At 43.6% G+C, this 17,782-nt stretch overlaps 1 protein-coding gene across 7 annotated transcripts in view; it reads left to right on the top strand.

Moving 5' to 3' along the window:
* BLNK (B cell linker) overlaps positions 1–17,782 on the top strand; it is a 319,789-nt gene that overhangs the window by 282,487 nt on the left and 19,520 nt on the right. For all 7 annotated transcript variants that reach the window (XM_068258679.1, XM_068258680.1, XM_068258681.1 and 4 more), the window contains 5 exons: positions 2,121–2,160; positions 2,257–2,290; positions 7,373–7,436; positions 14,383–14,410; positions 16,763–16,808. In XM_068258679.1, coding sequence (XP_068114780.1) covers positions 2,121–2,160; positions 2,257–2,290; positions 7,373–7,436; positions 14,383–14,410; positions 16,763–16,808 — 212 coding nt within the window. The remainder of the gene's footprint in view (positions 1–2,120; positions 2,161–2,256; positions 2,291–7,372; positions 7,437–14,382; positions 14,411–16,762; positions 16,809–17,782) is intronic.

Genomic DNA, 17,782 nt, shown 5'->3' with positions numbered 1-17,782 from the left:
CATATTGCACTCACCAACAGGCGATGTGCTATGGTGCCTGGCATCTAGTACTTATCGGCTGCCGAGCTGGAGGCCGGCTGTGGCAATGCAGGCGAAGGTTTCTAAAGAGCTTCACCAGTCATTGGAAAGGTCTTTGTTCCCGAAGAGGGGGCGGAGCATCACCTGTGACCTAATGACCTCGGATCAGGTAAGTATTTAAGCCTGAGACACCCCACCAACCCCATCCCTGATCCATCATTATTAAGACTCTTTAAGTGGTTTGTGCAAACCTCACCTGAGTTATATCCAATTATAATGGGGTTTGCTATGAGCGATGCCTATTAATAGTTATATGACTGAAGGCACATCAACAGGCACATCTTTAACTAATTAAGCCTTTTGGACGTAGCTGCTACGTCCAAAAGGCTGCTGCCGTGTTGCTACGTGCTACCGCGGACAATCGCGTGTGCTTCTGCGCTCTCCTGTGCCGCCGCCCGTTAGCCCGGAGATCAATGAATGGGAACGCATTCCCATTCATTGATCTAAGTCCCCATTAGAAAGACTGACCGCTTTTATGAGAAGCCGCAATCTTTCTGAAGAAAAACCAAAAAAAATTCACGTCCTCCCGTCACTTACGCTTACAGGATGGGGGAAAAAAATGGCTGAGGCCATCTTGTGGCCAAATAGTAAAACTAGATCTACATACAATTTTTCAATAAACAAACAATTGCATTTAAAATTAACGGTTTACTTCCCACACTCTCCAAAATATACCAAAATATTTTTTTTTATTAAAAACAAAATTACAATTAAAAAAAAGAAAACATAAATGGTTACCTTAGGGTCTGAACTTTTTTAATAGGCATGTCAAGAGGGTATATTACTATTGTTTTTTTAAATTATAAGCTTGTAAATGGTGAGGGACGCAAAACCGAAAAAATGCACCTTTATTTCCAAATAAAATATTGGCGCCATACATTGTGATAGGGACATATTTTAAATGGTGTAATAACCGGGACAAATGGGCAAATAAAATACGTGGATTTTAATTATTGTAGCTATTTTAAAGCTATACTGGTCGAAAACTGAGAAATAATGAATTTTTTCAGGTTTTTTTTTTCTTAATATTTCCATTACAATGCATTAAGAAAAAATAATTGTTAGCAAAATGTACCACCCAAATAAAGCCTAACTGGTGACGGAAAAAAACAAGATATAGATCAACTGTGATAGTTAGTGATAAAGTTATTGGCGAATTAATGGGAGATGAAAATTGCTCTGATGCATAAGGTGAAAAACGACTGAAGGCTGAAGTGGTTAATAAATCCAGGGCAGCCTGTGCTCATTAGGAACATATTCTGGCTGTGAGCATCTGCATCAGACTGCAAATACACAGCAGCTAATTCAGCAAACTTACAACAACTTCTACAATATTTCAAATGAGCCAGGCTAGAGCTGTAATATTTTACTAGTTAAAACCTGTTTTAAATTAATTCAGTCCAAGTTTACTGATATCCCCACTGCAAATGCCTTAACATGTCTGGAGAAGTCTTACTGAATCAGGCCTGGAATGCAGGAGCGTAACTACAGTGGGCTGACCCCCACCCCCGGGAGAGATATGTCACCCCCTACCTACCTCCCTCACAGGGGAGGGGCATGTCTGGAGGGGGGGGAGGAGCATCCTGTACATAATACAGAGTGGCAGTGTTCTAAATTGCCTCTCCCGGTGGCAGTACAGGTCCTTTCCTCTTCAATTTGCAAGTGCCACTCATCCAGCCACTCACCATGCGGCTTTCTAGTCCCATGTCATGTGACAGGGATGAATGCTGCATGGTGATTGGCTGGCTGCACAGCACTTGGAAAATAAAGAGGAAGTGAACAGGACCTGTATTGCCGCCAGGAGCAGGTCATTTATAACACTCTGCAGCCGCTCTGCATTAACTATGTACGGGACCGCCCCTGGGCCCCCCTGCAATTGCGGGGGGATACTGTTTTGCTCCTGCTGGACTGTATATTAACCAAGTGTTTAGCATGATGTCTGGTGTATAGCCATAACATAACCAGTCACAATCCATATTTGTATAACCAGGACTGATGTCTACTCATTGTTTTACCATTATTTATTTGCTTCTGTTACACAGAGGAGCACCACCGCCTAGGAGAAGTTTACCACCAAAACAGGCATGTATTTCTAGTGACAATGATTTACGTTTGTGTTTTGTCTCTCTTACTCGCTGGAAAGTTGTTCAACAAAAACTTCATAAAATTCTATTTTAGGAGACACAAGAAGCATTTAAACAAAGCCCTGAAAGTAAGTAGACACATTTATTTTGTTTTGAAATTCTTCGGGGTGTGCCGGCTTAAAGGGGAACTTCAGCCTAAAAAAACATACTGTCATTAAGTTACATTAGTTATGTTAATTAAAATAGGTAGGTAATATAATCTCTTACCCACCCTGTTTTAAAAGAACAGGTAAATGTTTGTGATTTCATGGGGGCAGCCATCTTTTTGGATGAAAGGAGGTGACAGGGAGCATGAGACACAGTTCCAACTGTCCTGTGTCGTGATCACCCCTCCCAGCTGCACACGCTGGGCTTCAAATATCAGATTCAAAATTTTGAAAAAAAAATTGCAGCAAAAGAGCAGAACGAGAACAGCATCAGAAATCCCATCATGCTTTGCACAGCATCAGGGGGAAAATGCCCGGGCAGTTTTCTTCTGTGCAGCTAAAAATGATGCTTTGGTTAGAAAAACAAAGTTCTGATGCTGTGAAACTGTTAAAGGAACACCAAGCCTTTTCAGTTCTGCTGAGTAGATTTTTAGTCTGGAGGTGTACTTTATGGTGTGTGTGATGCATTGTACTTGATGTACAGTTCCAATCAATTTTTTATGCACTTTCAATTATTTTATTCATGATTGGGGAGAAATTTAACATAGGCGTGTCTTACATTGGTCAGATTTTTTTGAATTGTTACAATCAGTCAAAAAAATTGATTGCTATTCTTGAATTGAACAGATATTTAAAAAATTGTATGGTGTGTGGCCACCTTAATACTTTAGCCATAGACCCTGAACAAGCATTTACAGATCAGGTGTTTCTGACATTATCAGATCTGACAAGATTAGCTGCATGCTTGTTTCTGGTGAGTTATTCACATACTACTGCAGCCAAATAGAGCAACAAGGCTGCCGGCAACTGGTATTGTTTATAAGGAAATACATTTGGCAGCCTCCCTATACCTCTCACTTCAGTTGTCCTTTATCCAGTTCAGGTTACTGGCCATTTTGAATTTTCATTTGTGTCGGTGTTGCCACAGCTATAACTTTTTCATTACTTATGACATCTATGTGATCTATATAAATATTGGTGTTTGTTTGTTTTTCAGGACAATCTATGCTTTCTCTGGGTAATCATTTTCCCAAAAATGATTTTACTTCATAGGCATTTTTCATGAAAATATAGACATATTATTCATGTTTAACCCTTCCTAATTTTCACGTTACAAATGGCCCTGCCGTTTCACACCTCAAAATATATGCTTTGGCTCTTCTCAGTTGAAATGAAACCACACATCCCTTATTTCTTATCTGGGCATGAAGCAGACCATTATACCAGCCTGCGCATCTGTAGGTTGCTAAGGCGACAGTTCGGTGCCTCCTGATACTATACAGATGCATTGCTAGGCAACGGTAGAGCAATGCTTCTGTACAGCTTTGGGGTCCCAAGGTGTTGCCCTAGCAACCTCATCTGCTCGCTACGGATGACGGTCATTAGAGGTGTGCACGCATCTTCAGGCCAAGTACAGGTGGCACGAGGGGTTAGTAGGCTAGGTAGGGGTTAAAGGGAACCTGAAATGAGAGGGATATGGATGCCGAGAAAAGTACATATTTCTTTTTAAACAATCCCAATTGCTTGGCTTCCTGTTGATGTCTTTGGCTGAACTGTCTGAATCACACATGTAAAACAAGCATGCAGCTAATCCAGACTTCATTCAGAGCACCTGATCTACATGGTTGTTCATGGTTTATGGCTAAGAGTAGTAGAGGCAGAGGATCAGCAGGACAGCCAGGCAACGGATTCCTCCAGAGGCTTCCCATGCCATCTTCCATACCTCTGCCACTACCCGAGACCCTCCTACACATTGCAGATGGCAACTCCGGCCCTTTTCATGCATGAGCGTTGCCATGGTCACGCAGGCGCAGTACGGCTGTGCTCGTGTTTTATCAGGAGCAAGGACACAAGCTTGGAATCTGACAAGCTCTTGTCTGATTACTTTGGGTGGGTCCATGCTCAGCAACCGTGGACCGGAGGAGGCCGTGGGAAGCAGAATTCAGAAGCCTCCATCTTCTTAAAGTGAACCTCCGGACTAAAAATCTACTCAGCAGAACTGAAAAAGATTGGTTTCTTTAATAGTTTCACAGCATCAGAACTTTGTTTTTCTTACCAAAGCATAATTTTTAGCTAAGCTCCACCCATCAAAGAAAACTGCCCGGGCATTTTTACCTGATGCTGTGCAACGCATGATGAGATTTCCTATGTTGTTGTTCACGTTGCCTAGCAACTGGGAGGGGGTGATCAGCACACAGGACAGTTGGAACTGTCTCATGCTCCCTGTCACCTCCTTTCAACCAAAAAGATGGTGTAATAGATAGCGGAGATACCGCCGCAGAGGCAAGCGGCATGGCGGCTATCTCCGCGTATCAGCCAGCGGTCTCTGCCGTGTGGTTACATGCTGAGACTTTGCCTGGTCCTTCTATTGCTCACAGGTTAAGGGCTACGCGTGCGCGAGCCGAGCGACAGGACCTTTATGCATCTAGGAGGGGAGTCAGCTGACGCGCGGTCAGCTGACTCCAGCCAGCGTCCGGATTGGCTGAGTGACTGGGGCGGCGCTGTGGAGCATGGTTGGGTATATATAGGACAGGCCTGTCAGTATCTCCTCGTCTGCTGTTGCAAATGCTATCGTGTTAGCGCTCAGACCCTAGTCAGATCCCAAAGTGTGCTAGAACCGGCCGGGGATCCACACTTAGCCAGATTCTGTTGATAGCTTAAAGTACTAATTGCATTGTTTATTTGTTATGACTTTCTGCTTACTCTGACTATCCTCCTGTTTGTCGATTTCTGTACCTCAGCCATCTGATTCACGTTGCCGAACCTGCTTGTTATTGACGCTGAATCAGTCTTCCGTTTCTGTACTGTACCTGTCCGCTCGTTGCCTACTCTGCCTGTCTGACCTCGCTACCCGCACCAGTGGGCCTAGCCACTGGTGAGGGAAATTACTGTCTGTATCATCTACTCCTAGGCTGCAGTACTGTCTGTATCATCCACACCTAGACTACAGTACCATCTGTATTACCAACTCCTAGGCTGCAATAGTACTGTCTGTATCATCTACTCCTAGGCTGCAGTACTGTCTGTATTGCCTAGACTTAGGCTGCAGTACCTTCTTTATCAACTACGCCTAGGCTGCAATACAGTTCGTATCACCTGTTCCACAGGGGATCGTTAGTGCAGTACTAATTGTAATACTCCTCCTTGTGCTGTGCACCAAACACTACTAGGCTGCAGTACTACCTGAATCACCTGCTCCACAGGTGATCAGTTGTTCAGCTCTGGTTGTATTATCTTCTACTTGCGTTGGTGCTTCCAACACTCTCGGCTGCAGCACGGTCTGACTCACCTGTCCAATAGTGAGCACCAGCTGCAGAACTGTCTGGGTCACCCGCTCCTTGGGTGAACCTGCTCATCCTAATTACTGTTACACCAAACACTATCTCACATTGGTAGTCTTGTATCTGGCTATACTAGCATTATTGGTGATTCTGCAGATCACCACATGATCAGGTATAGCATCTGTATTATTGGTGATACTGCAGATCACCAATAATCAGAAAATCTGTTAGCTGACACCAATCGTTACAGATGGCTGCCCACATGAAATCAAACATTTGCCTATTTTTTTAAAACAGGGTGGGTAAGAGATTATATTACCAATCTAAAATTATCTATTATCTATTTTAATTAACATAACTAATGTAACTTAATGACAGTATGTTTGTTTAGGCTGAAGTTCCTCTTTAAGTAAGTATTTGACTTTTGACCCAAGGTTCATACACTTTAAAGAGAAACCGTAACCAAGAATTGAACTTCATCCCAATCAGTAGCTGATACCCCCTTTCCCATGAGAAATCTATTCCTTTTCTCAAACGGATCATCAGGGGGCTTTGTATGGTTGATTTTTTGGTGAAACCCCTCCCACAGTGGGATGTCAGCGCCTAGGTACCGACATCACACTGTGGAAGCCTTGTTGCATTGTGGGAAATAACAGCTGTTTCCAACTGCCACAAATGCAAGCAGCATCTCCTTCCACTGACATCGCCTGCCAGCAGTAAAAATGTCACCATGTAATAAATGTCAGAATGTAAATCAGGGAGAGGAAAGATTTTACAATAGGCAAACACTGACTAAATCATTTATACATAATTGTAAAAATGAAGCACTTTTTTATTACATTATTTTCACTGGAGTTCCTCTTTAAAGTGAATGGGAACCGCATTTAAAAAAATGAGACAGATACTTACCCAAGGAGAGGGAAGGCTCTGGGTCCTATAGAGCCTTTCCCGCTCCTCTCCTGGTCCCCTCGTTCCAGTGCTGCCTCGCCCGGTAGCAGTATTTGACTAATTTAGTCAAATACTGCTTTACCTGGCCGAAGGAGGCTTCAGAAGTCTTCAGGGAGCCCGAGTGCTCCTGAAGAAGGGCGGCCCTGTACTGCTCCTGCGCAAGCACGCTCTCTTACACCCTCACGCCTGTGCAGTATGGAGCCGCACATCTTCAGGAGGACACGGCTCCCGAAGACTTCCAAATATCCTTTCGGTGGGGGATTGAAATGGGGGGGGAGCCAGCACAGGATAGAGAGCACAGAGAGAGGAGACGGAAGGCTCTATATGACCCAGAGCCTTCCCTCTCCTTAGGTAAGTATTTGCTTCATTTTTTTTTTTAAATGCGGTTCCCATTCACTTTAAGTAAATTGAAGGTAACCTTTCTACATTACCTTTTTTTTATCTTTGAACTCACAGTTCCTGCTGAGAGGTTACAATTGGGCTTTTATCTGGGTCAAAGTCCTGAACATCTGTGAGGGGGTGCGGTGCTCATGCCTCTCACCCCTGTTATTTTCCACATAGGAGCCACTCCCTCATAGTTATGACCGCACATCAGACATATTTTTCATATCAGTCATTTTTTTCATGCATCGACTCGCTCCACTCACATATAGCACACTTTCCACAACAAAGATCAGTAACATTTCTGTTGTTGGTTTGTTAGCAGTGAACATTACACACTGTATGAATAGGTAGGCACTTTACTCTGCATAACAGTAGACCTTTTTTCAAATAGATGACAGAAGGCCAGACTTCTCAAAGAAACCAGTCCCAGTCCCGTCTCCTATTCCACGGAACATGTGAGTATTTTATGTTCAGTATAAGCAAAAGTGGTAATCCCGCCCTCCTGACAGTAAGGCTAAATGGAGTGGCCGATGCTACTCCTATCACAAATCCATTTAGTATAAGCTGGCACCTCCTTAGTTAAACATGTTGGTAGTAGCCTAGGGATGCATCCAGTATACTTTATAGCAGATCCAAGATGGAAAACTAACTGTAACAAGTAACTTGTCTATATATCTTATCTAAAGTTTAGATTAGTTTATATTAGTTTACACAGCAAATCTAGCTGCAAACAGCTTCAACAGAATATGATTATTTCTTTCTGTGACACAATGACAGCAGCCATGTTGTTTGTAAACCTTACACACAGGCAAGCTGATCTGCATCTCCAGCACTCAGCCTGTGAAAACCTAATTCCTCCCCCCCCCCCCCCCCCCCCCCTCTGCCTTTAGAATCTCTGGCTAGTAACCCCTAACCCTCCTCCTGCCCAGACTGAGCTCCCATAAGCCCTTGCTGCTGTCTGAAAATGCCAAGGCACTCTGAAAAGCTGTGGGCGAGGCTTATTTAGTTTATAGGGAATTAGAGTATTAAAACAAAAACAAAAAAGTATTTGGCTTGAGGAATGCCCTATAAACAATATGAAAAGAACACAATTATGCAATGAGTAAAAGTTCATCTCGGATCCACTTTAACCAAGCAACTTGGGGTGACCCAAAACCACAAAGAAAGCATAAGGGACTAAAAGAGACTGAAAAGCCATCCTACTAAAAAGTAATGGATAGTATGGTTAGCCTTCTTAAAACAGAAGGAATTTACAGTAATTCAGCTTTAAGTGAAAATCTGTGGTTACCCACAATGCACGGCTACTGAATATACAAATTATCTCTATGCCCCTGAAAGCCAGGCTTGCATCCAGAACCGCTGGTGTATAGCAAGCCTATAGCTTTACATTTTACAGAGCCACAACCCCACATGCAAACAGCCTGTTTCAGACTTTTTGGTCCTCATCAGTGCATGGCAGGGATTGATATGGCTTTATGGGATAGGGCTTGGATCAGTACAACACAGTAAGCAGGCAGCTCAGGGTGACGCAAAGCCACAAGGAAAGTATTTTTAATCTTTACATGGATGGCTGCTTCTAAGCATGGAGCAGGAGCCAGCACACTCTGCAAGAGGCACACACACGATTGTGTTACATGCAGTATTGCAAGTTTCCCTTATGTACACATTTTGGTGTGGCCATGTTTGCTTCTCTATTGCGATATTGACAACCGAGGAGCACTGAGGAGTACTAATTTACTTACCTGCCAGAAGCTTGGCTGACTTGTTGACTTGTGGAATACTATAATGAATAAAACAATGCCAAAATTTGGAGACCACGTGGGGTCTTTTTTTTAAGGTGTAATGTTCTTGACAATCTGACAGGCTACCAAAAAGCCTCCAATACAACAGGAGCGCGGACCGGGTGACTTCACCTCAGAATATCTGCTCACAAGCCGTGTATGTGATCTGAGTGGCAGCTGCGAAGCGCGCTCCTATTGTATTGGAAATTTTTGGCAGCCCGCCAGATTGTCAGGAACATTACGCCTTGAGACAGAGACCCCGCGTGGTCACGAAACGTTGGCGTTTCTTTATTCATCACAATATAGCTTATACAATTAACTAAGGAGGTGTCGGCTTATATTTCACTGTAGTTTATGTTCCGAACACTGGATCTCTGGCAATCAGCACATCTGGGCAAATCAAAACAAATAGGCTAAAAGCTGACTTCTGATCACAACGGAACGACTTTGGTGCACTAAGGCTTAATACACACATCCAATATTGATTGGCTAATGACTGACCAATTTTTCCACCTCAATGTAGTATGAGGCTCAACAGATATTGGACTATGAACATTTTGCAAGCTCTCATACCACATGGAAGTGGTAAATTGGCCAATCAAAATTAGATGTGTGTACGCACCTTTAGTCGGCTTTAACAATTTAATTGCATTACAGTTGTGGACTATGAGTCCCTGGTTTGTATCTAGCACACAGGTGTCGAACTCCAGGCCTGGAGGGCCAGATCCATGCCAGTGTTTAGGATGGACTGAGAAAGGAATGTGTTCTACCTGATGGACCACACCTTTCCTGATTCAGACCCATCAATTCATTTGAGCTGTGTCAAAAATGTGTGAGGACCTCGGCCCTCGAAGGACCGGTTTGACATCCCTAATCTAGCATTTGCTGTTGGAGAGTTCCTGCGAGGGTTGATGGCATGCAGAAGACTGAGAATATAAAAGGAAGCCAATGAACAATTATAATATTTCAATTCAGAAAAAAAATTGGACCACCAGAAAAAAAAATTGTTTGGCCCACCAGGTCATATTTGGTGGTTTATTTTCAACCATATTCAGATTAAGGCCCCTTTTATACTTATACAGTTTTTTTGCGTTGCATTACCCTTTCTTCACTCAGAGTAACGCAACAGTAAAGAAAATGTGTGGAGCCCAGTACACTATCCATATCACGCCGCAAAGTATCTGGAAGTATCTGATTCGCGCGCTGACCTGCTGCAAAGTCAACAGCTCGTTAGCATGCGACTTCTGTGGCGACGGAATGCTGAAGTCAATGCGTGATGCAAAAAAAATAAATTTGTTGGTGGTGTGGCACAAAACTACACAATTACAACGGGGAAGCTGAGAATCCCAATGACATACTTCCTGTCCAGCAGGAAGTACATAACTGGGCGAAGGGTGTGTGGGGGGGACGTGCCAGCACATAATTTCGGCAGAAGCAAGTTAACTTCCCTGGTTCCGGCAGAAGCGGTGAAGAAAGGACATACTGTGCATGTGCGGTGCAGTATGTCCGGGTTAGAGGTCAGGAGAGTCGCCCGGACACCGGCACCTATTGGAGAAGACCGGCAGCTGACGGCGGGAAACGAGAGGCGGTAAGTATCTAATTTTCCTTCCCTAGCTACCGCACCTTTCATTTTACCACAACCGTTATCCTTGAAGGAAACAATAATGTGATCATTCAGGATCGATTGGGCCCATTGGCTTCTCACTTTTCATATACTTTTCACTTTTCATCTGAATTATTTGAAAATCTAGTCATTCACTAAAAATGTTACTGTTAACAGGCTTACTGTTCAAGTTTTTACATTCCCTTCTCAAAAAAAAAAAAAAAAAAAGGGCTGCACGCTCTATATTTTGTTGTATGCATTAGCTGTGGCATTGTTTCTATGAGTTTCTGAATCTGAAATGTCACAACATTTATTTCCATCCAGTGTTGCATTCATTTTTTGCCAAGACTTTGCAGAGATGATGGTAAAGTTGGATCACTGTGCAAATTCTTCCCCAGCACATCCCACATATTGGCCTCAATTCACTAAGCTTATCTCCTGTCTTTAATAAGGTTTCTAGAGTGATCACCATGGTGATGAGGCATGTCTTATTCAGGAAACATTTTACCTCAGGCAAACCTAAAGTTAACTCTTTTGTCTTTAAGTTAACTCTCCAATCCTTAAAGGAGTTATCAGGCAAAAAAAAATTAGTTTCACTTACCTAAGGCTTCTACCAGCCCCATGCAGCCATCCTGTGCCCTCGCAGTCACTCACTGCTGCTCCAGTCCCCCGCCGCTAAGAGAGGAGGCGATACATCGCCTGGGCTCCAGAGCCCCTCAGGGCCTCAATGCCAAATGGGATCTGGCGTTTATTACATGATTTGGGGTGCTCTTTTCGCCTCTTTCTCTTTTTTCCCTCCTTCTCCCCCCTCCCCCCCCCCCTTTTTCTCTCCCCTCCCCCCTCTCATTCCCCTGCCTCCTTTTCCCTGACTTCCTGTTCCTATACATTATGGCTCTGTTTGACATAGTATGTCGCTAAATCTACTAATTCTGATGCTTGCTGCTCTTTGGAGTAAAATGTTTTAATTTTTCTGTAATGTGGTTTTATTTATTTAATTATGTATGTACCTATTCAGAAGCGAGATGTCTTGCACTTGTAAAACTATGGTTTTCTTCTCTGTCCCTCCCCCTTTCTTTTGGGTGTGGCTCAGATGATCAAGTGCTCAGACAACCCCCTATTTAAGGGGAGTATACCATTACTCAGTCAGCTATGATTAAGGGCCTGAATGGCTCGAAACATGTCAGCTCTCTGATGCTTGTATTAATGTTTTGCTGATGTGCACCCAAGACTCATGCAACTCCTGGAAATAGCTGCAAAAACAACCTAACACCCTGGACTGACTTCAAAAGTATTAGTGAGTAAGAGATCTCAGACATCCTCCGTCGCCTCCGCCAGACAACCTGCGACCTGGACCCTGGACCAACTAAACATATGCTGAAATGCCCTGACCTGCTTGGTCCAGCATTTCACAAAATAGTAAATTGCTCTCTGCAAGCAGGGAGGTTTCCTACCTCTCTAAAAGAAGGAATCATCAAGCCCCTTCTTAAAAAAACCTTCCATGGATCCAGATGCTATGAGCAGCTACAGACCTGTCTCCAACCTCCCCTTCTTAGGTAAAGTTATTGAAAAGGCTGTCTATCTGCAACTTGAAACCAGGCTGTCAGTAAACAACATCCTGGACCCTCTACAATCTGGCTTTAAGAAACACCACAGCTGTGAAACAGCCCTCATCCAAGTCTGCAACGATCTGCTCATGGCAAGGGACAGAGGGGAATGCTCCATCCTAATCCTGTTGGATCTCTCAGCGGCTTTTGATACAGTTGACCATGAAATCCTGCTTAACAGACTGCAGGAGTACTGTGACATCAGTGGATCAGTCCTCCAGTGGTTCAGATCATTCCTGACTGACAGAACACAGAGAGTATCCCTAGGACCTATAATGTCCAAACCTGCACCTCTACAATTCGGAGTGCCACAAGGATCAATCCTATCCCCTCTGCTGTTTGCAATCTACATGTTGCCACTCGGCACACTTATCCAACGACATGGCCTGACGTACCACTGCTACGCCGATGACACACAGCTATACCTGTCCTTCAAACCTGGTGGAACAGACCCTACCCCAAAAATAAACTCTTGCTTAGCTGAGCTACAGGCATAGATGAATGATAACTGGTTGAAACTGAATGCTGACAAAACTGAGGTCCTGTTTGTCCAAGGCCAGTGCCCGCCATCAAAACAGCTCTATCCTAAAGCAACACCAATCAGGATTGGGAATTCAGACATAAACCGCTCCAACCTTGTGCGCAGCCTTGGCGTACTAATCGATGGGGAATTGAGTTTCAGAAACCAAATTTCATCTGTAGTTAAATCCTCCTTCTTTCATCTGAAGAACATTGCAAAGATTAAACATCTGATTCCCCCAGAGGATCTTCCAACCCTAGTCCACGCCTTCATCACATCACGACTGGACTACTGCAATGCCCTTTATGTTGGCCTCCCCAAAAAGGACCTGCGTCGCCTGCAATTAGTGCAGAATGCTGCTGCCAGATTGCTAACAAACCAGCCTCGCCACTGTCACATTACACCGATCCTTCGCTCACTGCACTGGCTACCAGTAGAATGGAGAATACTCTTCAAGATTGGACTGCTGACATTCAAATCCCTGCACAATCTGGGCCCTGGATACATGAAGGACTTGCTGAAGCTGCACCACACCTCTCACAACCTCAGATCAGCAAGTTCTGTAAACTTGGTCACTCCCAGAGTGCACCTCAAAAAATCTGGAGATAGAGCCTTCTGCCATGCTGCCCCTACTCTCTGGAACTCCCTACCACACCCAGTAAAGACAGCACCATCCCTGGAGCTATTCAAATCCAGACTGAAAAGCTACCTGTTTAGCCTGGCATTTCCAGACTTATAAAATTTCTTCCTCTGTACCACGATGGTCTGAGCCATGCTTATGCGCTTTGAGTCCCACGGGAGAAAAGCGCTTTACAAATGTTATTTGTTGTTGTTGTTGTTGTTGTTGTTGTTGTTATGTCCTAATAAAGCTTGGAACCCTGGACCGGTGCGGACCTTTCGTTTTTTCCTGTACTTCTGTGGGCCTGCTGACCTGGTCGTGCACAGTCCCGGTTCCTGTGGGTAGTAGCGGTGTTCACAGACTTTGTTGCATCCTGTGCCCTCGCAGTCACTCACTGCTGCTCCAGTCCCCCGCCGCCAGCTAGTTTTGTTTTTGCCGACCTCGTAGTCGAGGCCGCATTAGGTACATTTTTACGCATTCCTGCTGGTGCAGGAACATTAACACATACATTTTTACGCGTTAGTGGTTTAATGCGTACATTTTTACGTATTGAACCACAGCGAGAATATGTAAAAATGTACGCAATGCGAACCGCCGACCCCGGGGTTGGCAAAAACAAAACTAGCTGGCAGCGGGGGACCAGAGGAGCCATTATTTAGTATTTATATAGTGCAACATCTTCTGCAGTGCTGTACAGAGTATGTTTTGTCACTTAACTGTCCTTCACCCTCAGAGGGGGCTCACAATCTAATCCCTACTATAGTCATATGTCTATGTATGTATCATAGTCTAGGGCCAATTTAAGGGGAAGCCAATTAACTTATTAAGTTTTTGGGATGTGGGAGGAAACTGGAGTGCCCGAAGGAAACCCACACAGACACGGAGAGAACATACAAACTCTGTGCAGATAGTGCCCTGGCTGGTATCGAACCTGGAACACAGCATTGCAAGGTGAGAGCGCTAACCGCTATGCCACCATGCTGCTCACTATGCCACCGTTCTGCCCCACTACTGTATATGTACCGCTACTACAGTATATTCCAGTGTTAGTGTGGTTAGACTGAAGCAGGGACTACCCTACATAGAGGGTCTTGTGTGGCTTTCATATTTGCAAATGTATGCGAACTGAAACTACTGCTGATTCTAATAAGCTTTAACGCTGAGTGCTGGAGAAATGTTCTACTTTACATTACATACTCGGATCTATACATTAATATTTCTCATGTATTATATATACTTTTAGAATAATTAGTTTTTTGTATTTTGTTCTACAGGAAACCAAAGGTTGTGCCACCTAAACAAGTAAGTCTTTATACACAATTTGTGTGCATAGTGCATGTAATGTATAAAAGTGCAAAGCAGCATTTCTCCTTTCTCCACCATAGTCCTCAGGTAGTGGTTGCAGATTATGCACACTGTAAAGCACTGCGGTGGCAGCATCATGCTGTGGGGATGTTGTACATAGGCAGGTACAGAGACACTGGATAGGATTGAAGAAAAGATTTAGGGCCCATTTCCACGAAGTACAAATTTGCAATGAAAATTTTTGCATTGAAAATGAAACCAATGAATGTCAATAGTCCCTTCCATTGAATGCAAATTTTTGCATACAAGTGCGATGCAGAAAAAATATGGATTGCATGCTGCAGATTTCTGCACCACACATCCATTTCCCATGTAAAATGGACATAGTTTAAGGGCTGAACTCTGTTAAAGAGGAAATAGTCAAGTTCATAAATGCCAGACTAAACCGATGGATTTTCAGTTTGGAATTAAATGCTTCCAGGGATGGAGATGTCCCGATGGGGCGTGGCAAGGAGTTCCAAAGTGTAGGGATAGCATGACAGAAGGCTCTGGCTACAAAGGTTTCGAGGTAAACTTTGAGGGTGACCAAGTTATTAAAGAGGAACTCCAGTGAAAATAATGTAATAAAAAAGTGCTTCATTTTTACAATAATTATGTATAAATGATTTAGTCAGTGTTTGCCCATTGTAAAAGCTTTCCTCTCCCCGATTTACATTCTGACATATATCACATGGTGACATTTTTACTTCTGGCAGGTGATGTCAGTGGAAGGAGCTGCTGCTTGCTTTTTTGGCAGTTGGAAACAGCTGTAAACAGCTATTTCCCACAATGCAATGAGGTTCACAGACAGGAAACTGCCAGGACCATGGTCCTGACATCACACTGTGGGAGGGGTTTCACCACAATATCAGCCATACAGAGCACCCTGATGATCCATTTGTGAAAGGAATAGATTTCTCATGTAAAAGGGGGTATCCGCTAATGATTGGGATGAAGTTCAATTCTTGGTCACGGTTTCTCTTTAAATATTTTTAATTTAAGATTGTGGGAGGGGTGATGCAGTTGCAGCAAATCTTGCAGGTGTCCATGGCTCATATTGTGTAAAGATTTGAATGTTAATTGGCCAATCTTGAAGAGAATTCTGCATTTTATCAGTAGCCAGTGGAGAGAGCAAAGGATCAGTGTTATGTGGAAATGTTGCATTGGTTTAACAGCCTTGCAGCAGCATTCTAGACTAATTGCAGGTGGTGCAGGTCTTAAGTGTGGAAGGCCTGTATAGAGAGCATTACAGTAGTCCAGCTGTGATGTGATGAAGGCATGAACTAGGGTTGGTAGGACCGCTGGAGGTATGACGTGCCTAATTTCTACAATATTTCTTGAAAAATATATTTCACAACAGCTGAGATGTGATTCCTCAAGTTGAATTCCTCATGAATCAGTAAACCCCGGCTGCACACACAGTCAGAGCTATTCATGTCTCAGCTTTCCAACTCTTAGCCTGATAGACTGGAACTGATTTGCTGTCAAGCGTTGACCTGCGATAGCAAGAACCTCAGTTTTGTCAGCATTTAGTTTTAACCAGTTGTCCTTCATCTCATCCTAAAGCTCTGCTAAGCACACATTTATTTTTGGAATAGGGTTTGTCGTGCCAGGTTTCAGAGATAAGTATAGCTGGGTGTCATCAGCATAGCAATGGTCGGACCATGTTTTTGTACAATTTTTCCAAGTGGTAGCATGTATATAGTAAACAGCATAGGGGATGGTATCGAGGCTTGGGTCACACCATATTTTACAGGTACAGTAAAGGCCCCAAGGAAACCCTTTGTGTTCTGACAGCCAAGAAGTAGTTGAACCACTGGAGAGCTAAGCCACCAATGGCACTGTACTCTCGTAGACTGTTAAGCAAGACTTCATGGTAAACTTTGTCAAAAGCCGCTGAGAGATCAAGCATGACCAGGTTGGAATTCTTGCCTCTGTCTCGAAGGTCTCTTGCATGCTACATGCGATTCCGATTTGGGATTTCTAATCTGTACTGCATACTGCGTTTTTTCTGCAGTTTTCTTCGTATTTTGATAGCATCCAGGGAAAATCGAAATCGCAAATAGGATTTGAAGTGTACAGGGGGCCTAAATCTACAATGAAGTGGTTTAAAGGTCAACATTTATATGTCTTGGATGGGTCTGCTTGAGAGTTAAAAAGATAAAATAAATATTTTGTATGTTGAAAGTGGTAGACGTGTTGTGTAAATCAACTGGTGACAACTCTCTAAAAAGTGATAAGAAATTGACATACTGTACATATGCACACTTACTGATGTATGATATTTTAAGTGTTTCCTCTGTTCTTTAGCCAAGAATGCCAGACATACCTCCAAGAGATATAAACAGCAATATAGGTAAGTGACTTGTTTTAAATGTATACAATATATGACAAACTTACAGCGCTATGTTTTAATCAAAGTATGAAGTTTCACAAATCTATGCATATGGATCTGGCAGTATTGATGTGTTCGGGTTCTTTGAATTCATAACCTCCTTCAGAATTCTTCCGATCAGAACCTGCGTGAGAACAGTGGCGGTGGGTGTTCCACCCTTGTTGCCACCTCTGGCAGGCAGCTGCTCCATGTTGCGTTCCAGCTCTCTGGTACTCTCTCCTTCAAAGCCGGAAGGAGGAAGTATTGAAGTCACGTGAAACATGACATGGAGAGCAGCAGCCAGAGGCGGCGACAAGGGTGAGTTGACGCCTTCTGCTGCTGTCCGCATGCAGGATCTGATTGGAAAGAATTCAGAACGAGGTCAATACTAGTATCTGGTGCTAGTGACCACACACCCACACCACACCACACCACACCACACCTCACACACCACTCACACACACACTCACACACACACACTCACACACACTCACTCTCACACACACACTCTCACACAAACACTCTCACACAAACACACACACACACACCACACCACTCACACACTCACTCTCACACACACTCACTCTCACACACACTCACTCTCACACACACTCACTCTCACACACACACACACACACTCTCACACACACACACTCTCACACACACACTCTCACACACACACTCTCACACACACACTCTCACACACACACTCTCTCACACACACACACACACACACTCACACACACTCACACACTCACTTTAGATGATAGATTTCATAAAGACTTTTATACTAGAGAAAATCTATTAAAAAAAAATGGTCCTCTTCATCAATGTCCAGTTGTTTTACCACTTTGACATTGACCGGGAACCTCCGTTCTTTTTCAACCTGACACGGAGGTGGCAGCATATGATCAATATTTCTCATAGTTTTGTAGTGTACTGAATGGTACAAAGCT

This window comes from Hyperolius riggenbachi, chromosome 10, assembly GCF_040937935.1.
Source record: "Hyperolius riggenbachi isolate aHypRig1 chromosome 10, aHypRig1.pri, whole genome shotgun sequence".
NCBI classification, from domain to species: Eukaryota; Metazoa; Chordata; class Amphibia; order Anura; family Hyperoliidae; genus Hyperolius; species Hyperolius riggenbachi.
The sequence above is the reverse complement of the archived record's forward strand: the minus strand, read 5'-3'. Positions and strand labels throughout refer to the sequence as shown.